General features: G+C 38.3%; 1 protein-coding gene across 5 annotated transcripts; it reads right to left on the reverse strand.

Moving 5' to 3' along the window:
- RAB23 (RAB23, member RAS oncogene family) lies at positions 1-17,469 on the reverse strand. 5 transcript variants are annotated; one of them, XM_083357585.1, is made up of 8 exons: positions 16,875-17,062; positions 15,303-15,375; positions 10,106-10,318; positions 9,263-9,348; positions 6,258-6,414; positions 4,210-4,292; positions 2,517-2,609; positions 1-1,924 (listed from the first exon to the last, which is right to left on the reverse strand). In XM_083357585.1, the coding sequence occupies exons 3-8, from the start codon at positions 10,258-10,260 to the stop codon at positions 1,785-1,787; spliced, it is 714 nt and encodes a 237-aa protein (XP_083213711.1). In that variant the 5' UTR covers positions 10,261-10,318; positions 15,303-15,375; positions 16,875-17,062; the 3' UTR covers positions 1-1,784. The 5 variants fall into 5 exon arrangements, with proteins under 5 accessions (XP_083213711.1, XP_083213713.1, XP_083213709.1 ...); XM_083357587.1 differs by having other exon boundaries at positions 15,303-15,372; positions 16,875-16,905; XM_083357583.1 differs by lacking the exons at positions 15,303-15,375; positions 16,875-17,062 and adding an exon at positions 17,098-17,469 and having other exon boundaries at positions 10,106-10,322.

Raw genomic sequence — 17,469 nt, forward strand, 5'->3', positions numbered from 1 at the left:
TCATTTAATGTAGAAATTTCCATATAAAAATAGCATGCATGCAGAACCTAGTTAATGAAACCAAGATGTTTTTTTTACCAGACAATGAACAACTTTGAATATGTCTGTGTACTTATCCCATAAACCAACACAAATATAATCTGGACCCGTATATAGTCACCTAGTGACTAGCTAGACTTGTTTAAAAGAAGGGATAAAAAGGGTTATTGTTCATATCCCGCCTCATTGCCAACAATGAGAATAGTTACTTAAGCTTGAGGAATGGTACACTGTTCAGTACGAAACAGAGGCCAAGTCATCATTGGAAAAAATGTCATTATTTTTTAGATTATAATTAAATTAACAGGATGTAAGAACCCTGTTCCAAATATAAGATACAAACTTTTGGACAAGAAAAATCTCTTTAAGTATAATGTTTTAGTGTTTACAGGCATAAAATGTAAAATAATATTCATATAGAAAAAGAATGCTGTAATCAGGCTGGCAGAGTTCCAGCTCTGGTCTTGAGTATAACTATGCTCCTGAACTATTGATATTTCAACATTTCTTAGAAACAGTAATTGGCTGCTGGCAGAGGTTTGTTACAGAAATACTGTAGGAATAGTTTGTAAACAGAAAACAATATTGTAGAGGCATACTTCGTCAGGTGAAAGGTTTATGAATAATATTGTAAAGTAAGATTTCATTTTTTTAACACCCCGAACCTAAATATATTATATGGAGGTACATTAGCATCAGTGGAAAAGTGGCTGTTTACTCAGAGCAAGTCCCATTCATCTGTTCAGTATTAGGTAAGCAGACATTAAGACAGTAACTTTACATTCACACAATGTCATAAAAAACAGGCACATCGTTTAATACCAGAAAAAGAAAAGGGTCTTACTTCCTTAATAGGAATGCACATTACATATAAGATGCACTTTAATCTTTTGATAATAAACCCCTTCATATTTTTCGTAAGAATGTATAAAGGATGTAAATTAACAGAGGATTTTTTTTTAAAGGAACTTGCTATATTCTGCTTGGTTACACCATTTCGTTTTTCATTTACTAGTCTTGTTATAATTTAGAACATACTGTGTGTGTCTGACAATAATTGACAAAAAATATAGAAATATAGCAGCATAAACATTACTTTTTGGCACAAAAAAAGTTAAGGCCCACAGTGTAGAGAAAACTGAAATGTGCCAGTACCATTAGGAAAAAAAAGTCTGAATTTGTCAAACAACTTGGTTTTGTTACCAGACCCTTCGACTTAGACCTAATTCGTGTTTAGCTACCTGAACCTTTGACGATGTTTCTGTAGATACGCACTGCAGTTAAATTTCCTAAGTCATACAAATATTGCACCACCAATCTTGCCAAAATATATACTGGACTGTTTAAAAAAACTGTTAATTTTTGCTTCATTATTAAGGCTCTGCCTCTGAGCCACAGGATCTAACAAGTAGAAAAACTATTTTATGAATGAGATATTTTAAGGTATTTCAGCTCAAATTTTGTTTAAAATGAAACCTACTGTATATAATTAATTCATCATTCCTTTCAACTAGAAAGTTGTCTTACTGAATGTCAAATGAATGCATGGTCAATGGTATTATTTCTGACCCTCTTAGGATCTCGCTATTTGCCATTGCAAATCATTCATTTTAACAGCAGTATTCCCTATCCGTGTAGGTCCGTTGTGTGCAACTCTGCTAAAGCACTGGTAAAACACCTCTGCAGCCGGTTCTGTTCCTTAAGGACTTCAGTTAAACAACTCGGTCAGACCATGATTTGCAATTCTAGAGTATGCTGCAGCTGCTGAAAGGGCTTCGGCTCTTCTTGGTCCTTTGTTTGTTTGGCCTAAGGTTGATGACATCACTTCCGTTAAGCAAGTTGGAATTCTGGCCAGAATGACTTCCACCTGCCGTATTGAAAACACCTATATAAAATCAAAGCACAAAAGGGAATTGTATGCATGGCAACTGGCAATCTTTTAACCGTGTCAGATCTGTAACTGTACAATTAAAGCAGAGCTGGAAGCCTCAGTAAGCCTCAGTTTTATATTTTAAAAATCAAAGTAAGAAATGCTTTATGGCAGGGGTCTTCAAGCTTGGCCCTTTTATGACTTGTGGACTTCAACTCCCAGAATTCCTCAGCCAGCATGGCTGGCTGAGGAATTCTGGGAGTTGAAGTCCACAAGTCATAAAAGGGCCAAGTTTGAAGACCCCTGCTTTATGGTGAGACTACATACGCAATATATCTGTAGAAGAGACGGTTCGTAACACTATTTTTATCAGGTACCTTTCAAAGAAATAGCAAAGCTGCTTTTAACCTCTTCATCAGTGTTTTTGCCATTAGTGGAAATTACTAAGATTCTGATAGTTCACTGGAAAGTGAACTAGAATGAACTGAAAATGGCTAGCTTTAATTTATTAATTATTAGATGGCATTGATACTGTGGCCAAAGACTAGTTTTACAAAAGTGAAATGACACAATAATGTCTGCTTGCAGCACGCAACTGTTTACATACCAATTCTGTTACTACTTGTATGTACAACTTCTGGATCTTCCATTATTCGTTGCTTAAGTTTTTGAAGGTACTTCTCAGCCAAATACCTAAAGACTGTAGCATAACAAAATATCAAGGCCTTCGGAAAAATATGCATTTTTTATTAGTAAAGCCTACAGTTTCCTTATAAACTCAGAGTTACTTAACATGTTAAAAGTGGCAACAGCAGTCTTTCTTATATAGGCTAGTAATGAATAAACAATCAAACACATACACAGCTTGTTAAATGCACACAACCTGTTAAATTCAAGACAGAAAAGTCTGATGAATACTGCATTTTTCTGTTAGTAATTATATTGGTTATGGAATATTAATTATACAGTGGCAAACCCTGGATTTTGAAGAGAAAATTGTTTCATTCGTTGTAATAATCTTATTTTCAGGTTGCAAACGTCAGTTCTCCAAATATTTTGGAGCAGTCACTCTCAGCCCCTGCCAGTCTTAACCAGTTGAGAAAAATTGAAAATAGCTGCCTAGGAATTAAGATTTTTCTAGCTTTTTCTTAAACTTTGGAGTTTAAGTTCAGCTTGTCAAAAACAAGTTGTTCATCTGTAATTCGATCTTAAAGAGTTTTATCTATGGAAGCACAAAAGTTGGTGATTCCAGGACGTTTTGTTCCTTCTTTGAACATACCATTCCGGGAGCAACTGGGTAGTTTTTGGAGGCAAATTACATGATTTGGAGATGGTTTGAGACAGCGTTTGGAACTGACAACTCACCTCCAGAAGGGCATTCTTTAATGGAAAGTAGAATATTTTCTATTTTCAAATAACATTTTTTTTCATTTTGTTTTATGGCTATGAGCAAGTTTGGTGTAACAGTAAAAGCACCAGGCTAGAAACCAGCGACTGTGAGTTCTAGTCTCGCCTCAGGCCAAAGCCAGCTGCTGACTTTGGGCCAGTCACCTTCGCTCAGCTCTTTGAAGAAGGCAATGGCAAATCACTTCCAAAAATGCTCCCAAGAAAACTGGAGGGACTCATCCAGGCACTTGCCAGAAGTCTAGACTGAACTGAAGGCATACAAACACACAAAAGTTTTGTACTTGCACAGAATATATAGCCAAGGAACATATAAATCCTGAATTGGATTATAACACAAATCCTACCCTCCATATGCAGTTGCACAGAGAATATAGAGAGTACCAGATAAAATCTAGTTGTCATAGAACTAGTAATTTTTTTTAACCAAATTTTGAGCCAGTCACTCTCTTAGCCCAACCCATCTCACAGGATAGTTGTGGGAAAAATAGGAGATAGGAGTATTAGGTATGTTCACAGCTTTGAGCTGACATACATAAATACATACATATATAAATAAGTGGGGGTAATAATAATGAGGATGAGGCAGATGAAGCCTATCCTGAGTCCTTCGGAAGTAAACAACAGGTGAATAAAAAAAATCATATACAGTCTAAGTATCTGGCTGATCTGCAATTAAAAGAAATAATAATATCTCAAGATTGCAGCACTTCAGACTATCAACAAAGACTAAACTGTCTCAAAGTTTGTCCATTTAAAAGAGGTTCTCTGAACTTAGAAAATGTGATTTTAGAGGCAAGTACAGAAAGAGGTTTGTTGCTTCAATGAGAACCTAGAATTATGCTAGTGCTTGAAAAAAAACCTAACCAAACCAAAACATAAAAAGTCTATCTTACCTTCTGTTACATTTAAGTCTTCCTTTACAGATGTCCGATAAAATCTTAATTTTAGTTTTTTTGCAAGCGCCTCTGCTTCTTCACTGTTTATTGGAAGGGAAAGCCTTGTTTTAGACACCAATTATTTTATAGTAAAATAGAATGCATTAATGTAAACTGAACTGAGTTGATAATCTTCATTGAAGTAGACTTAAAAAGGCAGTTAAAGAAAAGAATCTCTTAGTAAACAGATGAGAGAAAATATTAACATTAATTTAAAATATTGCCTGCCGAAAATTATAGAGGGAAAAATGACAGGAAATTACAATATTTGGTGTAAATATTAGTTTTCCATAATTTTAAGTTGGTGAACCTATCAAGAGGCCTATGCTCATTGGGCAGTGAAAGTATGTGGTAAATGAATAAATACGAACTATATAAAAGGTAAGCATCCATTGATATTCAAAAATATATCAATCCTTGGCTGCACCAACGAATGAGTGTTGATAAAAAATGGACTCTGCACTTGTGAGAAAACACAAGGACTTAAGAAAAATTAGTTCTTACAATAAAGTCATATATCTTACATTAAGCCGTACAACATCCTCCTCTGGCACTGCTCTTAAAATACTGCATTTGAAACAAAATCTCTCTGATTTTTGCAACATTCAAGCCAAACTATTTCCTGAGAGTGCCAGACCCATACTCAAGAAATGTCAATGAGTTTTGTTTGTATTGTGAAAAACAGATACAGAAAAGTGCAGGAAGGGCTTTTGTGAGTTCATGTGATTTGATGCAAGATGTCTTTCGATGTCTTTTCTTTGTATTCTTTTATTAAGACCTCCCATAGTGTTTACTTTTGGTTCTTGCAGCTTTCTTGGCAAGAATTATATTTACAAGTAGATCACCTGTTTTGTTTGGCTGTTAACTTAAGGTCACTTGACTTTTTCAATGTCTTGGAAAGGTGGGGAGCATACAGATTAAGAATGGTCTACCTGCATATATATATATATATATATATATATATATATATATATATATATATATATATATATATATATATATATATATATATATATAGGTATTCTGTAATAATGGCTTAACGTGTATGTACACGTCCAGTGGTGGGATTCAAATATGTGAACAACCGGTTCTCTGTGTGGATGCCGCTTCCAGAAGTCCATTCTGGGCCTGGGGAACAAAAAATTAGCTACCGGTTCTGCCGAAGTGGTGCGAAGCGGCTGAATCTCACCACTGTACATCTCTCTAACTTTAAAAATTCTAATTACCTCTATTTGAGAGTTGACAAAAGGGTCAAAAATATGGCTGGCCTTCTCTCCCTCAGGTCGGCTGCAGTACTTTTTGTCTGGTAGAATGGGGCTTTCTTCTCTTTCTCTCTGGGCTCTGCCCTGGGTAGTCTTGTTCCACAATGGTCCCCAGTTCCTTGCTGGGTCCTCAGACCCTCTCACTCACAAATCTTATATAGGCAGGCCCTTCCTGAATCAGCAATTCATCCACAGCACATTTTTCCCCAGTCCATCAGAGATACATCAGCCAACACTACTCTTTAGAAAAACAATCAGTCTTCAATAATTCAAACCCTGTCTACATCATAGCCCACCAGCCTGTGTACCTCCTCCAGTTTTCTGCCACCCAAAAACGATTCCCTTCCCAGAAGCTTTTTTTTTAAAGCCTCTTCTTTCTTTGCCTATCAGCTGTCCCTCTTTTGATCCTATGGAAAAAATCTTTCTATGGGAAACTGAGTTCTCTCTCTTATTCTCAGGTTCTACTGTACATAGGAATTAAAATAAAGCGAAGTGTTCATTTAGATATATCAGGAATCAGAATCAAGGGCTTCTTCACAGTCTTCTTCTGCAAGGCACTAACTCCATATGTCTCTTACGAATATGACATTTTATCTGTATCCAGGCTTTTCTTAAAACATTATTTGCAGCACGCCTGTTATCTAGTATGTAGTTTGCTCATACAAGTGCCAAGGTGAATGTCTTTTCAAATTTCCCAAGTATGCTTAAAAGATTTGTTTGTTAGAATTTAATGAAAGCACCTACTTCTTTATACAAGAATCATCAAGGAGGTCAATCTTATTCTGAACAAGAACTGTGGGAATGTCTCCGACTTCAGATACAACTTTTTGTCTCCAGGTAGGAATTGCTTCAAAAGATTCCCTATCAACAGTTGAAAACACCAGCACACAAGCTTGGGCTCCTAAAATAATTATAAGAGAACGAAATTGAATGCTCAGTGAAAGTTTCAAATAAAATGAATAAATAATAAACAACCGGACAAATATGTTGGATAAATGTATTAGTTATGGGACGGATAAAGCCGTATGTACCAAAAAGTGTCCAGCAATCAGTATACAACTGGAAAAAAAATCAAAAGAACATAAAAATAAAACTTAATTTACAAAATATAAAATACAAAATATTATAACCTAACAGAAAAAACATTAACCAAGAGGGGACTCCCCCCAACTGGAGCTGAGTGCCTGGGTGATGCCTTGGGAGAAAAAGTTGTATCTTTCTAAAAGGCAGCTGAGTTGGGGTCTGTCGTATCTTGGGGAACGGGGGGACATCTTTCCAAAGCACAGGGGCAGCCTCTAAAAAGGCATATTTGCTAAGTCCCTTGTATGCCAAAGATTAAAAGAGAATGTGGGGCAGTTTATTATATAGCTTAAGGGGGTTGGAAGATTATTATATCATTTTAGATACATTTACATAAGGTTGACGCTGCACCCCCCACACACACACTTTTTTTTTGCGCAGACCCCTAAGTTCTCTGTGGCCACAACTATGGAAGCCTGGTAGTATAGTTCCTGAGGCAGTAAATTCACAAATGTAAACTAGCCATAACAAAATAACTCAGTTATTTTGTAAAATAACTATGTAAAAAAGAAATGGAAAAGGAAACAAAGCTCCTGGTGTCCCCCACAAAACGGGGGCAAAAGTATAGAAAACATGTCACGTGACCCAACTTTGTTTCTATTACTTTCCCAATCATTATGGCCAATTTTTCTGTTTTAAATGGAGCCTCCAGCCTCTAACAGGTTGCCCCTGCTTGGCCTAAGCAATAAAAAGAACATTTTAAAAATCAGTTTTGCAAATAGACAAATTAATAAATAAATAAAGGCCACTCCCCTTATAAAACTCAAGACTTAATTTGTTCATACTACCACTTCCACGTAAGGAACCCCTTCTAGGAGACAAATACTTGGAAGATGAACAATAAACCTTAGTGCTTAGTATTGTATGAGTTGGTCATCCATTAAGTCTGATCCAGCTGCCCAATGAAATGAAAGGTAACCTGATACTTGGAAGCGTTTCTACCTGTATTTCAGAGCACCTTCTCTTGTACTGCAATCAGTAAGGAACCTGTGTACTTAACATAGCCCCATTTCCTACCCCTTAGTTCAGACTCTTTGCAGAGTTATAATCTCTTCTGTAAAATCACACTTGCAAGGATATGCTAATATATTCCTGATCTCTAATTTAGTTGGAAGGGCAATTATTAAAATAACATTCAAGCTGAATTTGTAAAACAAAGCTTAATTTGATTAACGAATTCTATTTTAAAAGCATAAGAGTTGATTTAAATTTGAGAGAAAGACATTATAACAGTAACTGAAATGTTTAATGTCTATAAAAAGGTATCTAGGTCATGGATTAAACAAGGATAGGCCACCCGTGGCATTCCAGACATTGCTGATTCCCAGTAACCCCAGGATACATGGCCGGTGGTAAGAAATGCTCCTCTACATGTAAAGACTATCCAGTTACATTTTTGAGTCTTTGGATTAATTAGCATTTCATACTCATCCTGCATTTCAGAGAAAACATTAAACTGCTTTTCATCAAAATAATGGTTTGAAAAATTGAGAGTAATCTATATTAGGGAATAATTAGTAATAATTTACTAGTGCAATCCTACATATAACCATTCAGAAGTAAGTTCCGTTATCTCTCAGATAAGTGGACGTAAGATTGTATCCTAAATCTATCTTCAACAGGTAACAAAGAACCTAAATTTCAATTTCCCTAAAATGGAACCACTACTGTCTATGAATCAACAGAATCAGAGATGGGCAGTTTCTAAATTTGATAAATGAATAAACAAAGTTACATTTAGTTATATAAATGAATAAATAAAGTTATATAAGAGTATGGTTTTGGTAGCTATCATATGTTAGACTGCCACTAGAAATTGCAAGCAAAGTGAAAGATTTGTATGTGTAACTCAAGGAGGGTTGCAGGAAAGCTGGGTAAATAAGTTAAAGCTACTGGAATCTGGTACAAACTTGCTGTGGAAAATATGGAAATGAGGACTAGGAATCTAGGTGCCAGGAGTTGTGATTAGCAGAGGCAGAGCAGAAGTAAGAGGATGATGGGGTGAAGAGGTCTCAATAGAGCTCAGGAAAAAAAGAATCTCGGTTGAGAAAAGTATATAAGGAGTTGTAAGTGCAAGCACAAACATGCAGACTTAGGACTTAGCTTAATGTAAATAAGGTCTAACCTATAGAGAGGAAACCTGGAAAAAATGTTTAGGACAAAGAAAAGGAAGTGGGAAGCAACCTGAAGAAATAAAAAAGAGGCAGAGATTTAAAACAAAAAAGGCTAGTAAAGTGTCAAAGTGTGAAAAATGTTACTTGTGAATCAGGCAGTTTGAGACATAAGGAAGCTGAGCGATCTCATTCCCACTGAATTGAATAGTTACTGTCATGTAAAGTTATCTTGTCTGTGTATAGATATATATATGGTTACTCTTTCATGCAGATGGCAAAACACAGCTGTGGCCAGTCTTTGGCTCTGAACTTAAGAAAGGTGTTTTGTCTATTTATTACTAGAAGAGTCTTGAGATGTTGGATTTAGTGGATGGAAGAAGTGTCCCTTAGAGCCTCTTGCTGGTGGGAGAGTCATCCAGGTCCCTGGTTGAAGGACTAGAAATGAAATTTCTGAGGCCTGAGACGATTATTACTATTTAAAAAGCTTGCGACTAGAATTAAAATTTATCACAAGCCAGACATCTTTACATTAACAGGTGGGTTTTTTTCTCTTACCTCTATAATAAGCTTTAGTAATTGCATCAAATTCTTCTTGACCTGCTGTATCCCATAGCATTAACCGGACATCTTCATCATTGACTCTAAAAATATAATATATTCTTATCAATAAGCATATTAAAAACAAGGAACTTGTAATCTAAAAAAATACTTAGCAAAATGGCTTTCAGTAATCCCATTGTTTTTCAAGCAGACTTAAATATCCACTAATATAGACTCATGCATATCAGAGTACCTCATTTTTCCAATTCTTGTAGCTACAGATGTATTGTTTCTGAAGGATATGGCACAAAATTGAGAAACAACTGGCAAAGAATTAGGAGGACTCCAGCTAAATATACTAGTAGGAGTGGGTTTGGAGGCAAATTGCTTGAGAGCCAAACTCCAAAATTGAAACATTTAACTGTATTTAACTACACCGTGTCCTTTTCTTTCCCTCTGCTTTGAGAGAAAGTAAAACTACTCTGTGGACTGAAATAAATTGGTCATTTTTTTTGAAATTCCATTTATTTATATTGGATTCATGTTCTATACAAATCACTGTCATTCAGTTTAATAAATGTTTATAACTCTTTGTCACATTTACAATATTGCTACTCCATCTTGCCACTACTGGTAAAATAGCTTTTTCCTTCTAACATACTATAGCAATGTTGCATTTATTATTCAAATTAGTAATTCTGAAACTTCTGCAGGCAGACTACAGAATAGTTAGATGCTTTATGTTCACATTTATGCAAAAGGCTTTTTCTGAAAAGCATTACCCCAGCACTTATAAATATACTGAATTCAGTTCTAAAAATGAGTAAATAATAATATTCCCATCTGTTGGATACGTACTGCATTTCTCTTTCCAAGAAATCAACTCCAATTGTTTTTTTATAGTCTTTTGTAAAAATTCCTTTGCAGTATCTCTGGATCATACTAGATTTCCCAACAGCTCCATTTCCAACCACAACCACCTTGATGGCCACCTCCAAATCTTCTTCCAGCATTTTGCCCAGTCAGAAAGTTGTAATTTGCTTCTCAATTTAATACAGATCTCTGAGTTCTCTACCTGAAAAAAAGGGAAGAAGGTAATAATAGTTTCTTTGATTACAAAAATAAAAATACACATTTTATTTTGACTTCTAGTTTTCTCATGGGTTTATAATACATCTGCGGAGCTTCAGTGTTAAACTGAAACATCTAAATCAATTAAATTATCTTTGTGGTGGATGGGGAGTAAGTCATGAGGATATCTCATATAAAAACAGTTACCAGATCATGTTCATGCCACAATTAGGAGAATGAAAGGAGCAATCCAAAGAAACAGTTGTGTATACATACGTATTTTATAATAAGCTCAATTGAAACCAATGGGTGTTACTATTGAATAAACATGCATTATATTGCATGCTAATGCTTCGCTGTCTACTCTTGTCTGTTCTATTAATCTTATGCCTGATATAACTACTACCACGTTAGTTCATGTTAACCAATATAACTGTAATAATTATGTACAATTTTGCCATGTGTCTCAATTAAGAAAATCCAAAGAACCTGCTACCAACATTCACATATACATATCACCTTTGCATACCACACTTTGTATCACATTACAACACATTCCTATGTGCATGGATCCACACTTCAACTTTAGTGGGACTTTCCCCCCCAGAATCTTATATAGAATGTATTGCACAACAGTGTTAATGTAGTATGTAAATTTGTCTCAATTCTTTACTACTAGCATATATTATGCAATAACTTAGACAAATCATAGACAAACTTAGATAAATCATAGACAATCAAAACTAATACTAATTTAAAATTATTAGATGATGCTCACAAATACGTGTTGCCATCTTACTAGAAATTAATTTATTTTTATATTACTAAGATGTTTACAGCAAGCATTTCATAAACCACCCTAGCTTTAAAGTGTTCTTTTAAAATAAAGTTGCAGAACTAGTCCTGCTAAATTAGACAGAATGCCTTATTAAATAAATGTGTGTGCGTGTGTGCGTGTACACACACACACACACACACATTTAGGGGCAAGATTTATCGTTTCTAAGTATGGCAGGGGATACAATGGTGGGATAATGAAGCAGGCATTTGCAGATATGTTACAGACATGAAATGAGTCAAAGAGCACTGATGTTGTTCCCTAATTTGGTAATGAAATGTCTGCAAGAAAACAACCAAGCTTAGAGAGCGCCAAGGATGCCATACAGTAAAAACTGTATATTTTCCTGAATTGGGGAAAAGGAGATCTATACTGAGTACCTGAAACTGACTATTGCCAATGAGGATAAGCATATACTGTATTTGTGGTACTGATATGCTGAAGTAACTAGGACCAATTTTAACAGGTATAAGGGCACGATAACTCACTATTGTCAGCGTATTGCATCAAAATGACCTCCCCACCAATTCCAATATAAATGGTACCAACAACAAATTAAATTGCAAGATAAGAAGCCTGCTAGATACTTTGGGACAGTCTTACAACAAGCATTATTGCATAAATGCTGTGTTCTCTACTTTAAGGATAGGTAGATTTATCAATCTACAAATGTGTTTTCTTCTATAATATAACAGTACTGCAGGGAAAAAATGGTTAAAGGGCTGAAGCAAAATAAAATTTTAATGGATTCAGCAAGACACCATCTTTTAAACCGACTGTTAGTTATAGGTAATCCTGGACTTACGACCACAACTGAGTCCAAAATTTCTGTTGCTAAGGCAGTTAAGTGAGTTTCATCTCATTTTATGACTTTTTGGCCATAGTTATTAAGTGAATCATGCAGTTGTTAAGTGAATCTGGCTCTCCCATTACCTTTGTCAGAAGCCAATTAGGAAGTTACAAATCATGTGAGCCCAGGGCACTCCAACTGTCATCAATACATGCCAGTTGCCAAGTGCTCTAATTCTGATCAGTAAACATGGGCAAACTGCAAGGGTCAGAAGTGTGAAAACCAGTCACAAGTAACTTTTTTCACTGCCGTTATAATCTCAGACAGTCACTAAACAAATGGCTGTAAGTCAAAGACTACTTGTATAATTTTGATAATCATTTTGCATTTCATGCTTACATTTTACAAATGTGCATGGTGCCTGCCAAAGTTTAAAAATTTTCCAGGCACTCCCAAAGTTCTATACTAGTGGGTTTTTTTTTCTTAAAATACATCTAGGATTACTCCAGATGCCTGTCCACATTAGCCTTCTTCTCTCTACGGATTTATCCTCATTCCATCCACTATGATTTGCAGTCTTTTTCCTTCCCTGCCTTTTGCAGCATTCTTCACCTTTAATCCCATATATCAAGTTGGCGCTTCTGTATCATTGCAGCAACTGGAAAATAGCTCCTTCTCATATGACCCATTTTTTTCTGTTCTGGAAGATTCTTTCATACTGTTTCTCCCTCCTACTCATTAAGGAAGCAGAATCAAGGGTTTACCTTAGTAAATCTTGCTCTTCCTCTAAATTTCCCCTTTATATTTACTGAGTAGGTGAATCCAACCAAAATGTTATTAACCCCTTCTGCATAGAGAGTTTCCATTTATACCAAAAATTTGAAATATTGGTATATGGACAGTCCTTGTTTAATGACCATTCATTCAGCTACAGCACTGAACTAGAGATAGTTACAACCATCCTTCACGTTCTGACCATAGTAGCATCTCGCAATCATGCGATTTGTGATTTGTAACCTTCCTGCTGGCCTCCCACAAATGAACTCAGTGTGGAAACTGGCAGGAATTCAGAAGTTGCAATTACATGAGCCCCTCCCTTTACAACCTATGCACTCCTCACTTAATAACAGTAACTGAGGACTGCCATTGCTAAGCAGCATGGTCATATGCAATCATGCTTGATAACTTCATGGCTATTTGGGTTGCAATGACCATCATCATACCTGTATAATACAAAAGAAATGGCAAGTAAGTAACATGGTAGTCACTAAAAAATAGGCGCCATATATTCATTCATTCATTTCACATATATGGGCTGTCAAATTGGAAAGACTAAAGTTGACTTACACTGAAAATTCAGTGAAAACAGAATGCAAAAATAGAACATGAAACAATGCTATGGGAAAATACCTAACAAGCAATTTCAGCCATCTTAATCAATCATTAAAGCAAAACCATGAAATACCATGCCTCGAAATCAAGCTTTAATGCCTTTCTGAAACAGAGCAATGGGCAATGGGGAATGATGAGCATGTTTCAGTATGCCCATGTGACATCTTTGCTCTGCAAGCTTCACTGGTTACCAGTTTGCTTTCAGGTGCTTCACAGTGCTAGGTATGGCCTATAAAAGCCTTACATTATATAAGGCCTGTTTATTTAGCGATAGTCTATAACCTATGGTGTCTGACTGGTTGAAGAGAGGAGTGGGAGAACCTGGCCGTGAAGTTAAAAGAGGAAACCAGCCTAAATCTCAGTGTAGCCCACAGGAGACTAAATCTAATCCCCCTTTGAATGCCATTGACCCTAGTCTGATTCCAAGCAGGTGCAGACCATTAGATGAGAAGATCACTGTGCATAGGCATGAGTAGCAATAAATCAGTTTAATTGAACCTTCATGATGATGATAACTTTATTGTCACTTTGAATGTACACCAATCGGCATACATCAAAATGAAATTTCGTTGCATACAGCTCTCAAAGGGTCACCACCTCCAATATATACTCCTTGTTCGTGGCCCGCTCAAATTTCACATTGTCCATTTTAGTCTCTAGGGAGTGAACGATGGCAAACAGGACAGATGGAAATGGGGCTCCATGTGGATTAGCCCTCAAGTTAGCTTGTATTCTGACAACCTCGCCTTCTTTCCTTTTTCTGATCCTGACTCTTCCACCTTTTCCTTTAAGAGGCCTTGCTTCTTTTCACCCCTGGAGCATGCTGCCACCGCCACCAACTCCTCCAAAAGCCTCTCTCTCTTCCTCTGGGCCTGCCGACAGCCTCATCCAGTTCCTTTGCTCCATAAGCTCCAGGTCCTCTCCTCCTCTGCCTCCTCTGGAAACAGCCCTGATTTGCAATACAATCCATCACTGGGCCAGCAGTCAGATCTTGCTGCTGGTAGAACAAATTCAAACAGTGCCAACGACTTTTAATAGTCTCACCAACAGTTCCAAAACAACTAGAAACTCGCCAGGCCAGCAAAGATGGTTGGTCGTATGTCGTATGTTACCTTAGTTCCACCATGTTGCTCAAACACATTAAAATCTTCCTGATCACGTGGCCTATACTAGGCCTTAATATCCCTCCCAAAACTATTCGCCCTTAATATCCCTCCCAAAACTATTCGCCTTCAAGAGCCAATGCAGCTGCAGCCATTCCAGGCGCCGCCATCTTAGATCTGTGTAGATCTGATCTTTATGCCTGACACTAGGAGGTGATATGAATCGGCAGGGTTGATATATTTCAGATATCTTCAATTAAAGAGTTATTCCTTAAAGAGAGTTATTCCTACTCTCTGAATGAAGCTTCCCCCCCACCCCACCAGTCCCAATGTATCCCATTCTGATACAATTCTGAAAGGCAGGGGACTTCAGACTTGGCTTTTTTTATGACTTGTGGATTTCAACTCCCAGAATTCCTCAGCCACCATGCCTGGTTGAGGAATTCTGGAAGCTGAAGTCCACAAGTCATAAAAGGGCCAAGTTTGAAGACCCCTGCTGAAAGGTCTTAAAAAGCTGTTTTCCCAAGCATTGGGCTAGGATGGATGGAGCCCCTTTTGAGTTTGATAGATAAACAGACAGACAGAAATCAACATAAAGATAAATATGTGTATTGTTGATGGATTTGCCTTATTCCTACTTTTGTCTTATTCTACTTTTTGTTGGTTTTATATTGCATTTTGTTTTCTCTGTTATATTCTGAACTGCCTAAACTAGAGTTATTCTAGAATCAGGTGGCAACTAAATCCAATATATTAAATTAAAGACTGCTCCATGTCAGCATATTACTGTAATCCAAGTGAGAGGAGACTAAGGCAAGAATGATCACGACTAGGAAAAGGTGCAAAAATCTCTTAGCATACCTACCTTTTGCCCTTCCAACAAGAGCTAGGAATCCTGGAGGACTCCCAGTTCCATCTGAGAAATGCAGTCCTACTGAGATATGGAGTGCACCAAGCAGAATATATTTTTCAGGTTTCAGCAGATTTCCAAAGTGTCTTATATGTTTTATTTGCACTGAATTAGTACCTGAGAAACACTGGGCCAATTCTATGTTGGTAACTATAGTAGAATATATGGAGTACAATATAAATGGCTACACCATAACAGCCTCCTCCTCCAAGAAATACCTTTATTGTAGCAATACTTATTACATAACGTTTGTGGTACAGAACTATAGAAAGAAATAATTTCACCACTTGCAATCACAGAAGATATATTTTGTACATTTCAGATTGCCTCTAAATCTTCAAATAAACCCTTACACAAGATGCAGTAAATCATACCTTTGAACGTTAGATAAAAACAATATCACATCAAAGAGATACATGCATCTCATCATATGGCAACCTTTTCCAGCCTGTCAAGATGTCTTGAACTAACAGTCCCCACAACACCCCCAAATCCCATCACATTTGAAAGCCACAAAACAGGGAAAGGTTCAGATCCTTTACCATAAAAATTGTAAACATACACATCTAACTAAATAATTTCCCCCCCTCCCCAATTAAGCTCGCTCTCCCAAAAATGTCAGCAATGCAGAAAACCAAAACTCAAGCCTAATTAAAAACATAGCACAGGAATATCGGCATAACAAACGAGAAATTAGATCACAAAAAGTAGACGGATGAAATAATAACACAGTGATAAACAAGCCCAGCCCCAGAATCTGGGCGCGTGACTTTGAACCAGTCTCCTCAGCCCAGGGTTTCTTCTTTCTATATGGGGGGAAAAGAAATGGGAGTTCCCTCAGGGCATCCCCCGGTGGAAAAGGACAGGATGTAAGTCTAAGAAGAAAGGCATCAACGAATGCCAGCGGTCTCTATTAAATGCAACGATTCTCCAAATAGGCGCCCAGGGATCGGCAAGGCAGAGGAACTCCTCTGTTAGGGGACCAAGCCTGGGAGAAATTTTTATTTGTTTTATTTATTTATTTAAATTCCATTTATATCCCGCCCTTTTAGCCTTCATTCTATGTATATGCCCGCTTATTAGGGCTTTCACACACACCCCAAGCGGCATTATTACAAAGTCAGCTTAATTGCCCCCAACAATCTGGGTCCTCATTTTACCTCCCTCGGAAGGATGGAAGGCTGAGTCAACCTTGAGCCTGGTGGGACTCGAACCTGCACTAATTGCAGGCAGCTGGCGTTACTTAAGGAGGCATTAGCCCACTGCTCCACCAAGGCTCTTAAAAATCTGCTGCTGGGACGGAGCAAAAGGGAGCGCGGGCGTGGAGAAGCCCGGGCAACCCAGTTTCCAACCACAGGCTCTACAACCCGCCCTCGGGGCGCAGCATCTTCGCCGCGTCCAGCCTAGCACTACGTAGAAATCCTTGTGTGTGTATTTTGTGTGTGTGTGTGTGTGTTGTGAGTAGTACCACGTAGCCCGGCTCGTCCGCCCAGGCCGATCCCCGCGCGTCCTGCCATTCCTACCCCGAGGAGCCTTCCCCGCGTCCCCGGCCGGGCTGCAGACCTCCCGACCCCAGACGCGGGCGTCCACGAACCGGCCGGCTCCCGACGAAGGCGGCGCGCGGAGGAAGAAGAAGAAGAAGAAGAAGCGGGCACCCCTCCCCTCGCCTCCCCCAGGGTAGGAGAAGCCCGCCAGCCGCCCCTCCCTCGGCCCAACCCGGACGCGCATCACCCGCGGGACACTCACACGGCCGGAAACGCCGTCAGGGCCGCGGGGGGACTCGTTCGGGAAAAGCTCCCTTCCCCGCCGCCTCTTGCTTCACGGAATGAGGGAATAGACGCTTCGCCTGCCAACCAGCCGCCCTCCGCCTCCGCTGCTGCCTCGCCTCACCGGGGGCGGGACCAGCCTCCCTGCCCGGCTTAGAAGTCTGGCGGGAGGGGGGAGGAGGAGGAGGAGGGAGAAGCGCCACCCGGGAGGAAGAGCCACTCGCTTTGGGGAGGCTCGCCGGATCTCGCCGGCTTTGCCTTCCTTGCGGGTGGTACGAAGCAGCTCAACCTCCCGAAGGTTAAAATAATAATAATAAAAAAAGCAAAGGGAGCCCTTCGCACGCCGTCTCGG

This window comes from Vipera ursinii (assembly GCF_947247035.1).
Source record: "Vipera ursinii genome assembly, chromosome: 1".
NCBI classification, from domain to species: domain Eukaryota; kingdom Metazoa; phylum Chordata; class Lepidosauria; order Squamata; family Viperidae; genus Vipera; species Vipera ursinii.

Coding starts and splice junctions, on each gene's coding strand:
- RAB23 (XM_083357583.1), bottom strand. CDS start 10,260: ATGCTGGAAGAAGATTTGGAGGTGGCCATCAAGGTGGTTGTGGTTGGA. Junction 6,415..9,262: donor TACTAAAGCTTATTATAGAG/GTAAGAGAAAAA, acceptor TAATTATTTTAG/GAGCCCAAGCTTGTGTGCTG. Junction 4,293..6,257: donor GATGATTCTTGTATAAAGAA/GTAGGTGCTTTC, acceptor TCCAATAAACAG/TGAAGAAGCAGAGGCGCTTG.